The 12,037-nt window shown below is 47.6% G+C and overlaps 6 protein-coding genes across 6 annotated transcripts; 3 read left to right on the plus strand and 3 right to left on the minus strand.

The window, feature by feature from the left end:
- Window positions 1-155: 155 nt before the first annotated feature.
- On the minus strand, window positions 156-1,680 carry LTR84_006734 (uncharacterized protein; the record flags this gene model as incomplete). The annotated part of the gene is made up of 6 exons (XM_064850292.1): window positions 156-436; window positions 484-771; window positions 831-1,122; window positions 1,174-1,412; window positions 1,459-1,528; window positions 1,600-1,680. 6 exons carry the CDS (start codon window positions 1,678-1,680, stop codon window positions 156-158), a joined length of 1,251 nt encoding a protein of 416 aa, XP_064702774.1.
- A 442-nt stretch (window positions 1,681-2,122) lies between these two features.
- On the plus strand, window positions 2,123-3,184 carry LTR84_006735 (uncharacterized protein; the record flags this gene model as incomplete). Its single annotated transcript, XM_064850293.1, has 5 exons — window positions 2,123-2,302; window positions 2,362-2,439; window positions 2,491-2,533; window positions 2,583-3,018; window positions 3,070-3,184. The coding sequence occupies 5 exons, from the start codon at window positions 2,123-2,125 to the stop codon at window positions 3,182-3,184; spliced, it is 852 nt and encodes a 283-aa protein (XP_064702775.1).
- A 333-nt stretch (window positions 3,185-3,517) lies between these two features.
- LTR84_006736 (uncharacterized protein) lies at window positions 3,518-4,177 on the minus strand (the record flags this gene model as incomplete). Its single annotated transcript, XM_064850294.1, has 1 exon — window positions 3,518-4,177. The coding sequence occupies one exon, from the start codon at window positions 4,175-4,177 to the stop codon at window positions 3,518-3,520; it is 660 nt and encodes a 219-aa protein (XP_064702776.1).
- Window positions 4,178-4,727: 550 nt separating this feature from the next.
- On the plus strand, window positions 4,728-6,090 carry LTR84_006737 (uncharacterized protein; the record flags this gene model as incomplete). The annotated part of the gene is made up of 3 exons (XM_064850295.1): window positions 4,728-5,123; window positions 5,184-5,740; window positions 5,790-6,090. The coding sequence occupies 3 exons, from the start codon at window positions 4,728-4,730 to the stop codon at window positions 6,088-6,090; spliced, it is 1,254 nt and encodes a 417-aa protein (XP_064702777.1).
- Window positions 6,091-6,929: 839 nt separating this feature from the next.
- LTR84_006738 (uncharacterized protein) lies at window positions 6,930-8,246 on the plus strand (the record flags this gene model as incomplete). The annotated part of the gene is made up of 3 exons (XM_064850296.1): window positions 6,930-7,376; window positions 7,427-7,499; window positions 7,549-8,246. 3 exons carry the CDS (start codon window positions 6,930-6,932, stop codon window positions 8,244-8,246), a joined length of 1,218 nt encoding a protein of 405 aa, XP_064702778.1.
- A 683-nt stretch (window positions 8,247-8,929) lies between these two features.
- LTR84_006739 (uncharacterized protein) lies at window positions 8,930-9,966 on the minus strand (the record flags this gene model as incomplete). The annotated part of the gene is made up of 3 exons (XM_064850297.1): window positions 8,930-9,294; window positions 9,343-9,847; window positions 9,901-9,966. The coding sequence occupies 3 exons, from the start codon at window positions 9,964-9,966 to the stop codon at window positions 8,930-8,932; spliced, it is 936 nt and encodes a 311-aa protein (XP_064702779.1).
- Window positions 9,967-12,037: the final 2,071 nt, after the last annotated feature.

The following is a 12,037-nucleotide window of genomic DNA, read 5'->3' on the forward strand; positions in this document are numbered from 1 at the left end:
CTTCAACCGCAGTTTTCAAGTCTTGATTCTAAACCGCTCAGGTATGAACGTGATGCCCATCCTGGCAAATAACACCACCTTCGGCAAATGTGAATGTCGAGATATCATGTAGTTCTGAGGAGGTTTCTTGCTATCCTGTGCCTCCAGCGGTCGACTCACTCCACCACCTGCACTGCGTTTGGCACCTCAACAACTGTCTGGCCATCCATCTTTTGAAGGCCAACTTTGAACATAGGACTCTCCTTTAAGTCTGAAACAAGTAGCCGCTGCGCCGTCTCCAGAGAAAGCGCAACGTCTCTGGCTCCGCGCGGACGCATGCCATCTTCGTACGTAGATATGGCATCCTTCAAAGTGCATACTCCGGAAACTGCGGATTTAACAGCATCCACAACCTCTGCAGCATCTTGCATTGCATTGTTCAAGCCCTGTCCACGATCTTTTTATTGTCAGCACCATACATATCTTTTGTCTTATGTCACTTACTAGGAAGCATAGAGTGAGCAGCATCCCCTGCAATAGTAACAGTTCCCTCATGGTTATCCCAGGAAACCGGTGACCATTGTTGACCAGCGTCAGCTGGCAGTATAGAGTCCACAGGAAGGGCGGCCGCCGCAGTTGCAAATGGCTCACAGATTTGTGAGCTGCGGTCCTTGAAGAACTGTAGGCGAGCTTCTGGGTCGCTCAGATCCTTGACACCAGGTTCTCCCCACCAGGCATGATGGATCTGAAAGCTCCAGGTCTCTGGTTTGTTCTCATTAGAAGCATCCAGAACTATCAAGGTCAGTGTTTCGATTCCAGCAGTATCATCGAAGCCATCAGCTAAGTCATACCTGTTAGCAGAAATATGCCATCAATCTTCGGATCATAGAAGCAAGTTGCCACAGGATGATATTTCCGCATTAGAAGAGCTTGCTCAGCTGTGTAGCCAGTGAAAGCATGATTGATGATCGTCATCCCAGTATCGAACGGTTTGGTCGCTTCTGATCCCACCAAATATTCTCGGACTTTCGATCGCGAGCCATCGCAGCCAACGATGAGATGGCCCCTTTCGGTTGAGCCATCTTCAAATCCTGCAGTGATATCTGACCCGTTCGACTCCACTGAAACCAACTTCTTGCCGAACTGGTATTTATTAGCTTCGTAGTGACACAAGTCAACGATTCTAGGACTGACCGACATATTGAGATCTCTCTTCGATGTTAACCAATTTCGGAGCTTCTTCCTTGAAACTCGTACTAGTGCTGGCATTGCTATTCGCGCCATTACCTCTCCAGTTTTCCCATTGACATGAGGAATCGGGACATCTTCCATCCCATTATATCTTGGATCGACAAGAGTTTCCTCGAATCTGATTTGTAGGTCCTCAGGTAGAGTTCTCATCAAGAATTCTTTTCCCCAGTGCAACAACATGCCTGATATTTTTAGTCTCATGTTATCAACATGACAGAAACGACAAACCCCAGTCTCGAGTCTTGTTCCAATAATCTTCCTCAGAGTCTCGCTCGAAAATCGTGTATGATATCCCTTCCTGATAGGTCTCAGCTGCGCGGCAAAGGCACGAAGCCGGATGTAGCTCTCTCGCTTATAAGGCTCTCATACCTTTTGCAAACCATGTGCGATGGCCAATCCGCAAGTACCACCTCCGACTATCAGTACATGGAACTTTTTCTGGGACTCCATGGTAAAGGATGGTTTTGGAACGAAGTGCATGCAAGCGTGGCGGACCTGCTCTTCTCCTTGTTGGATCAACGTGAACACAGTGGATAGCCACGCATACTATGCTGTATTCAGGACGTACACTTATACAAACTTTGCCTTATTGTTCCGATCTCTGTTTTTCCCGACTATGGGAGCCGTAATGGACCTTCTGGATCCCTTTTTGATCCCACCTTGACCGGGCCGAGACCACTGAACGACCGTACGTCTCGGACTTTTCGAGCTCGGGTCTTGTGGCTTACACTACCGAGGACTCGTTTCCCAGAAAATCTAGTCCAGTCGCCGAACTTATAGAGCATGCAGAAACTCTAGGGCAGAGCGATGCGGCTGGTTTGATTATATTGCTCTTGAACATTGGCTTAGGCGTCGCTCGTTTTCGAGTCCAACACCATCGACGAATGTCAAAATGTCAGCCAAATTCACAAGACTCGTTCGATTTGAAGACAGCAGTGGAACTGTCCATTATGGAGAGGCCGGTTCAGACTGGAAGAAGAGCCTTGTTGGCCAGAAAGTTCCCATATATAGCATCACTGACGTGTATGGGCACGAGTTCCCATTAACTGGAAGCACCGTTGAGATTGCAAAGGCACGGTTTTCTAATCGAGCCACTGCTCCATCATAGCATCAGGCTAACAAAACAAATAGGTCCTTTGCCCTCTCGTTTCAATCCCAATTATGATTGGCATAGGGTTGAATTACAAAGTTCATGCTGAGGAAGCCAATGTTCGATATCTGTTATTGTCTAGCACAACGCAGTCTGACAAATAACTACAGCTACCGATACCTGACTATCCAGTGGTATTCACAAAATTTGCTGGTACTTTACATTTTGTCATTCAAGCACTGTCATCAGCTCACGAGACTAGACACTCTGGCTGGACCGTATCAGGACATCCATGTCGATGCCATAGCCAAAGAGCTGGATTATGAAGGAGAGTTGACTGTTATCATTGGGAAAGATGTCAAGAACTTAGGCCCGGACGAAAACCCTCTTGACTACGTGCTCGGCTACACAGTCGGCAACGATGTTTCTGCCCGCTACTGGCAATGGCCCAAGATGTCAGGCTCACAGCACGGCTACGCCAAGTCGTTCGACAATTTCGGCCCTATCGGCCCTGTCATAGCCTCGCGTGCTGCCATTCACAACCCAGAAGCCCTAAGTTTGAGGACGTGGGTGAACGGCGATCTTCGGCAAGACTGCAAGACCGATGACCTGATATTTGGTATTGCCAGCATTATACGACACTTGAGTCAAGGAATGACTCTGAGGAAGGGAACAGTCATCATGACCGGCACTCCAAAGTAAGAATTCAGACCTCATAAATGTGGGACTAATCACTGACCCTTTTACAGCGGAGTCGCCGCCTTCCTGCAGCCACGAAACTGGCTGAAGAATGATGACGTTGTCAAAATTGAGATTGAAGGAATTGGTATCATTGAGAATAAGATGGTAGTCGCATCTGAGTGAGGAAACTTTACATATGCGGCAGAACAGCAAAAAATCCCCTACTTATTGTCGATATATGAAACCCAAGCAGGCTACTGTCGTTAAACCATTACTCGTTCTAAAGTCAACCATGGAGCTGGCTGAATCTATCAGACTTCAATATGCCTGTTCTTCGTGATATTTCCTGTACTACGATCTGTCTGATGGAAGCATGGCATGTATTTTCTTCTGAACAGTAGCTTACATGAAAATATTTCTTTTGTACGGTCAACCACTGGCTGTGATTGTTTAGACTTAATACTTGACAAGTGAAATTCTTGTTTAGATCGGTATTTGACGGCGACCAACCTCAGGTTACGCCGCGAGTGCTATCGCAGGTATCTCATGTCTGGGGCCGATCTCTTTTCTTGCCTTGATATCTCTCATTTCTTCTTCAGACAATCCTTCCTCCCCATTGGGCTTCATCTTGCTCAAGATGCGCTCCGCCCATGAAGGAGGATCGATGTCTGTGCCTACTGGATTCGCGGTAAACAAGGGGCCCCTCACAAAAGCATCCGCCTCCTCCGGCGTGTCGAAGTTCTCAATCTGTATTTCCACCTTATTGCGTTCCGGATCTCGATAGTACATGCTACTGGTCATACCATGGTTGACTGCCCAATATGGCTTCACGCCCCTGTCTTTGAGGTGCTGATAAATGCGTGCCATGTCGGTAAGTGTAGCAAATGTGAATGAGACATGTTCAAGTCCCGCAACATCACCCTTCCTGGGTTGTGTGTTGGGAGTCATTAAAATTCCGACTCGATGATGCTCATAGTCGTAACGGAGAAAGGCGAACGTCTTTTCTTCGAGAACGATTTCCCCATTTAGAAGCTCCTTGTAAAACCAGACCATCTTCTGGTACTGTTCTGGCGTTGATCGAAGAACGACATGTGCAAGGCCAATTGGACTCGGCCGTCGAGTGAGTTTCGCATCTTTCGTGGCAGCCCCACCACCTGTATCGCCATTCGATGCCATGATGCTCATAAACGTACCAAAAGACTTTTTTATCCCCCACAAGGTCGATTTACTTGCCCTTTGATGGAACTATGCAGAGGGTATTGGGTGGTATTTAGGTCCTCGAGGGCCCTGGTAAGCCCATGATGGTAATCAAACATCGTACACTACTCCGTTGACTTGCTTCATTCTTCGGACCATTGTTGGTGGTTGTTACTTCGGAATAGAAACTGCACGCTCGGACCGAAAGCACCTACAGCTCTGTGACGTTGCTCAACACCTTCTTCGCCCCGGCGCGGGAAGTCGGGGGCTCCAACATCTTGCACGGGTTTGCTAGCCCATTATTGAGTATTCAGCGTGATCTCATGATCATTTAATGCAACTATTAATCAAGTTCCAAGCAACACTCAATCCTGGTATTTTTCATGGTCTGAGAAGTTAGTGACAGACAGGGTCCTTGCTTGAAGCGATTGCCGACGTAGGTCACAATTCGCCATCAACAACTTCTACCAGCATTTTGGAAGGGGTCTAGCTGGTTCACATTTGAATTAGAACATTGTACGAGCTCACGATGACTTCATTCATCATAAAGGATGTTCGTCTCTTTGATGGGGAAAAAGTCATTGACAACGCGAGCGTACTCGTGGAAGACGGCATAATCAAGGTCGTTGCTGAAGAACATGAGAACACCGATCTTCCAATATTCTCCAAGCCAGGCCATACATTACTCCCAGGTCTCATCGATGCCCACAGTCATCCTTACGGGGAAGCCAGTCTATCAGAGCAGTCCTTTCGATTTGGCATCACCACTTTGATGGACATGCATAACTTGCATGCAAATGCCGTACAGCAGAAACAGTGGGCGAAAGAACGAAAAGATTTCCCGGACATCAAGAGTTGTCATTTTGCAGCGACGATAAATAACGGTTGGCCTGCGTGGGTTGAGAAAAAACTGAGTAACAATAAGGTTTGTTAACACGACAGAATGTGCCGGGTAGACCCTTGGTAGTTGTACTGACTCTTCCAGAATGCGACCTACGACGATTGGCCAGATGTGGCAAACGTGGAAGATGCCGAGCCGTTCATTGAAAGGGCCATTCGAGATGGTTCTGACTATATCAAACTCATGCATGAAAGTGGGAGGGCCGTGGGATTCGATGGGCCAACACTGAACCAGCCAGGAGAAGCCGTGCAGAAGGCTGTAGTCGATGCTGCACATAAGCGTGGACTAAAAGTAGTTGCGCACGCACTGTCCCTGGCAGACACAATCGAAGTTTTGCGTGCGGGAGTAGACGGGCTAGCACACACATTCTTTGACCAGCCCATTACACCCGAGGTCATCGAACTCTACAAACGAAACAATGCCTGGGTGAACCCAACTCTGGTCGCTGCGGGATCCTTGACGGGTGAGTCGGAGGAGATTAGCAAGTCATTTGCCAGCGACTCCAGAGTCAGATGCAGAATATCCGAAGCGCAGGCAGCGTTGATGCATCAGTGTTTACACATGAAAGCGCCGAATGCAAAGTGGGAGTACGCCATTGACAGTGTTCGCCAATTAAAAAGAGCTGGAATCAACATCGTCTGGTAAGAATTCCTTCTCTACAGAATATGACGACAAACTAATGTTGAACAGTGGCTCGGATGCTGCCGCAGGGGCCCCGGGTCTCGCATTTGGGACAAACCTACATATCGAGATGTACCTTCTAGTGACCAAGGCAGGATTATCACCACTAGAGGTACTGCAAGCTACAACAAGTGTGACGGCTGATCTCTTTGGATGGTCAGATAGGGGAAGAATAGCACCAGGGTTGAAGGCGGACTTGTTGCTGGTTGAAGGGGATCCGTTCAGTGACATAAAGGACCTTCTGAATATTAGGGGAATTTGGAGAGATGGTGTGAAATTTGAAGGGCATCCGGGGTTTCCGCTTGAATAGGGAACGATGAGCTTCTTTTGTACCGTCAAAATGCCACCTTCCATACCGGCTGTGGAGAAGCCATCTTGGGTATCATAGTCGTTATACATCTAAGGGCGCTGGATCTTTCCGAATTGCCTCACAACTTGGAATACTTAGAGATATGTACTGGAGCGATCGAAACCTCAGCAGTTCTTAACGACCTTCTTCCAAAGACTCAACTATGACTCACTACGACCGTTAACTATAATGTTATAGTTTCATAGTACAATTTTGTTAGAGAAGTATCTGAAACACCTTCCGAGGCAATAGGTTAAGTTTCCTGGCGCCGATCCTATATCAAATAGCGGATAAGATGGTCGTTCGATGACTAAGTCCAACATACGAAAGCTGATAGACTAATAAGTATCCTATGTTGTGATCCAATTGGTACTCATTAATGTTGTACTGCTGTGTCCACCTATTGACCATCTTTCTTCGCGTAGGTGCGTACAGGTTGCTGCATTAAGGCAGAAGTCGAGACATACACTTCGACCGTTGCACCGATTGCAACTGCAGGCATTTGTTGGACAACGCGTACTGCTTTGTAACGAAGAGACAATCTCGGCCCGAGAGCAAAACCCGCCATGCAAACTGTTGTAAATGAATATACTCTGCATTGGACGAGGACCCTGCATAGCGCCTTGCAATATTCGCCAATATGCCCGCACCTTTGTATCCTAGAGTTGAATAAATATGCTTCCTGTTGCATCAGGTAAATTTTAAAAGGAGCCGCACACGGTATTCTGATTCCCAAGTACTCCAGGAACGAGTCAAAATCGGTTGATGCCAAAGTTCCGGTCACTGCTCACCACCTCCTAATGTCGATCAAGCGCTTTCACATTGAAATCTCTCAGGGGGACATAAAACGCTTGAAAGAGAAGCTTGCACTCGCAAACTATCCTATCCAGGATGGTAGAAGTTGCTGGCGTTCTGGTGCACCAATATCTGATATCCAAAACCTGGGATTACATTGGCTCAACAATTTTGACCTACAGGCAGCGATATCTCGTCTGAACCAGTATCCTCAATATCTTGCACCGGTAGATATTGACGGATTCGGAGTGCACAACATCCATTTCATTCATCAGAAGCATCAAAATCCGCGCGCTATACCGTTGCTCTTTCTTCACGGCTGGCCAGGCTGCTTCCTGGAAGGCACCCGAATACTTCCGCTCCTCTCAAGCGTTGATGGCCATGATTCACCCTCCTTTCATGTGGTTGTTCCGAGTTTGATTAACTTCGGCTTCTCGTCCGGTAACAACAGTGTCTGTATTCTAGCTGAAATGGAATGCACAAAAGCTAATCTAATCTCCAGCCCGAGTTCGGTGTCAGCCAGCACGCCGAGGCTTACCACAAGCTCATGCTGATACTAGGCTATGATGAATACGGTAGTGCAGTTTTCTCTCTTTCCACGAATGGTAGCTAACAGATAGCAAGTGGTTCAAAGTGGCGATGTGGGACATCTCATTACAAGATTCATGGCGATGAAATATGGCCCGGCCTCGTGCAAAGCATATCACACGAACACAGCATGGCCTGGGCAACCTACAGCAGACAGTCGCCCCGATATATTGGCCAAAATTGAAGCTGCTCCCTTAACCGAGGCTGACGTTGCCGGTCTGCAGCGAGCGGGCGAGTTTATGACTGAAGGCATGGGCTACTACAAGCAGCTATCTACAAAGCCTCGTACTATAGGGTTCAGTCTGTGCGATAGCCCAGTCGGTCTTCTCGCCTGGATTTATGAGAAGTTGCACGATTGGAGCGACGACTATCCCTGGACTGACGACGAGATATTGACTTGGGTGACCATTTACTACTTTTCTAAGGCCGGACCAGATGCCGCGGGGTATATTTACTATGCCATGGAACATGGACAACCACGAGCACTTGCAACTGCTCAGTCGTATATTGACGTTCCTCTTGGCATCACGCGATTTTGCCACGATAACATTACGCTCCCAAAGGCATGGAATCAATCGTTAGGACCTGTTGTGTTTGAAAGCAGTCATGAGAAGGGTGGACATTTCGCTGCTTGGGAACAGCCAGATGCAATAGTAAGCGATCTCATTGCCATGTTCGGACGAGGTGGTCCCGTGTACGGGTGTGTGAAAGGCAAAGATGGATATGCAGAGTGATACCTGAGATTCAAAAGATATGACCCAAGCTAAGCGCACTTCCACCTGAGTGCGCAAGGTGTCCTAAACTTGACGAGCTCCTACATGCGAGGCAGGCTTGTCTCGTGGGCGCTGTTCCAACAACTGCCGAGCAGCGGTCGATACACCCGTTCTCCCAGCTATTCGGATCACATTCACAACTTGGTGTGCAGCAGAAGTAGACACGAAAGAAATAGGCAGAGGTCACCATTGAGTTGTTCAAATCCTCTCGCATTCGGAATGACACATGTAGCAAGATACGGAGGAATAGATCTGACACGATCAGACAAGACTCTCCTAGCACGCATAATTGAAGACCGACCAGACGCCCAGGTCAGCAAAATGCTCTTGAGATCGAGTATGGACTAAAACCTATCTTGTTGTCCGTGCTACTTTTGTAGGTACAGAGTACTTGTAGAACACTCACGTGTCTTCATTTGAAGGAAACATTACGTGCACCAGGGAAGCTCATGGATCTATTCATAATTGTCCGTTACTGTCTTGTGTGAAAATTAAGCTGCACTACTAGCACGCAAATCGTACCCCAGAACTCCTTAATCCACAATCGACTTTACAATAACAAAGTCTTGCTGCAGCTGTAAACAGTGGGGGTGCTTAGCTTCCGCGGATATGCCTGGCCAGATCTGAGGATGAATTTGAGTTTATCAATCCCAAGATGACCTGGCAGGCTGAATGATACTGGTCAATCCACCGAAACCGCACATTCTTCCATCCTTGCTCATGAACCAGCCGTCCATGGTGACAGTATCACCATCCTCAACCCACGACATTGGCTTGCCACCTACCTCAGGAAGTCGATGCCTCTGTGCGAAAGCCTCTAACAGACAGCCATATGTGCCCAAACCGGTCTTATTTTCCGGCGCCGGTGAAGCAATAGTGCCACTCGCAACGAGATCGCCAGTGTTCAGACCATGTCCAGCCGAAGACTGGTATGCGATCATCTGTGGGACGCTCCAGTACGAGTCCGCAAAATTAGCACGGACGATCTTCACAGGTTTGTCGCCATTACCTATTTCGGGGTCAGAGTACATTCGTAGGGAACGCTGATTACACGTACGAGCAATCGATATATGGAGCTCTATGTCGTACACACCGTGATCCTTCTCATCGGCGACAAGTGAGGGATGGATTTGCGTCTCGTTCGAAAGTGGTGGCTTTGTTTTACTGTCCTCCAATGCATCCACTGTCACAATCCACGGGGATATTGTGGTGATAAAGCCCTTTGAATGCATCGGCCCTAGAGGGGGCATCTCATACTTCTGAATATCTCGGGCCGACCAATCATTGTGCAGCACGTATCCGAAGATATGTTTCGCGGCCGTTTTGGCATTCTTTGACCTGCCGAACTCTATAGGGTTGGAAATGAAAGCTCCAAGCTCTATCTCGAAATCCAGCTGCTTGGTGGGTTGAAATGTCGGTCTGGTATCGCCAGCGTTGACGTAGAATCCATTTGGTCGAACAACGTCAATACCCGAAACGCGAATGGAAGACAGACGCCCATTGTATCCCATCGGATACTCGGTGAAAGCTGGGGGAAGCTCAAGGCCAAGCGGATGCATCGACTGATAGTGTCAGTACAAACTTGTCGTGAACAAGGATGCAATCTCCCACGGACATTCTGAGCATGAATCAACGACGAGAAAGAGTCTGTGTAGTCAGTTATCTGCATTGGGATGCGCATTTGCACGTCGTTAATTGAGAGAAAGGCTCTGTTGTTCAACTCTAAGTCCTGGAAAAGCGGTGATTTGGCACTCGATAGAGCTTCGATGAGGATATTTCTAACCCATCTCCTCTGGTCTGGTCGTAGAGCAGCAAAATTATTCAGGACGGGCTGTGCGTCATTAGTGATTGCAAGCCCACTCGTGCTACATCATCGCAAAATACCTCAAGGAAAATATGCTTTAGCACCACGGCGAGGGTTGGTTCGCCATCAAATACTCCGTGCTTAGCCAATTCGAACAAGTCGAGCACGAATGTGCCAATGGCAACTCCGGCCCGTGGTTTTCTCTGAAGCACGTCGAGCAGAATTAGCTGAATGCTTTCATGAGACGAAGCAAATGCCCACCCCTTCCCCGATTTCAGCTGATGTGCTGAAAATCCCAAATGGAAGATTGTAGAGTCCAAAGGGACTACCTTCAGGGATAGATATCGGAAAGGTCACAGCCATAGTATCGAGCGCTGTACGCGAAACTGAAATGCTTTGGAGACAGAGCAGTTCAGAAAGTTGAAAAGCTTTTTCAGCATACTAACCTCGATTGCTTCGGACCGAAATATTGACAGCTGGCTCGGCTTATAGTGGTGATGATGCGCGGCATATCAAGGCGTAGGCTACATATAGTTGTGAAGATCCTTTTCGTTTGCCACAATTCTCGACTCAAAAATCAGAAAAACTGTGTTCAGGCTAGACCATAGATCAATAGCTGCGACAAATTGTAGCTCTTGTCCACATGCACATTTGGCACTTCATCATCAACATCAATAGGCTTCGATCTCCTTGTAGCGTTTGGGAGAGAAATCAAGGTAATCCTGCGCACCATGTCAGGAGCGATGTGTGATACATCATCGAGATTAGACGAAGTATGACTCTGTGCCTTGAGCTACACCAAATTGTTAACCAATCTGAATGTTCCAAAATAATTGGGCTGATAGACCAAGCCATTGACTCCTGTCAAAAACAGCGCTAGTTGAGCAATCCTTCAAAGAAGAGCTCACACACCGCTTCCCTTATTGGCATAATATCCATGTTCAGATCTTAACTAGCGGTGTTGCTTCGCACGTGTTCTGTGAAATAATAAGGAGGACACGAGCATGCCTCGAAGCTGCTTGGCCATTCGATGAAAGGATTTCTGCGTAATTATTTGGAGACGGAGGAGGGGTAGGCGAAAAAAACCTCGAGTCGAAGGACGTCTTTCGAGAATACATAGCCTTCTTAACATATCTCAATCTATTTTCGCCTCGCTAAATGACATTCATAAAGTACTTGAGATTCTCCCTCCGTTATTTAAAGCTTTTGGTTTCGGCTGCTCTCTCCGGTGCGACGATTCTTGTCTAGCTGAATACAGGCTGTGATATCCAGATTAGAGGGTCTACTCAGGGGAAGTTCTGCTACAGAACGAGTATAAAGGTTGTTTTTGATTCAACCTTGAAATGACCTCTAGCATCTAGCTCTTGGAAAAGACTGGTCACTAAACACGACGAAGTGTGGCAAGATAATATAGCTAGTAATCCCTCTTTGACCCCGGCTGATCTATGACAACTAGGGGATCAATAGATTTCAAGATATGCCAAGCCCAAGGAGTGGGATACTCATTAGCTGCAGAAGCGCATGAGTCTGTCGACAGGCGATTCAGCAAAGTGTTGGAGTGTTAGAGCATCCCGCCACCTAAGGTACAGAGAGCCCTGAACGATTTCATTCACTCGTACCTTGTCTCTTACAAAGCAGTCTAAACCCTTGGCCGAATGATCCATGTACCGATTGTTAAAACAACTTAGGCGTGCAACACGGAACAGGTCACAGGTTTTACTCTCGAATCTAACAAGTACTCGCTATTATCAGAGAATTCTATGGCTGACATTGAAGAAGGGACTTCGCTTTGTATCGACGTTCGGTAGTGGGAGGACCGTCCTTGGATTCAGTCCAGAGGACACTCACTCCTCGGCCCGAGATCAGCAAACCGTGAATCAACGCAACATACCAGGTGACAGCAACGATGTTGAGCCGCTGGGGCGTGGTGAGTCCGGTACGGGTTCAA

Source organism: Exophiala bonariae, assembly GCF_035927105.1.
Source record: "Exophiala bonariae strain CCFEE 5792 chromosome Unknown scaffold_26, whole genome shotgun sequence".
Lineage (NCBI taxonomy): Eukaryota > Fungi > Ascomycota > Eurotiomycetes > Chaetothyriales > Herpotrichiellaceae > Exophiala > Exophiala bonariae.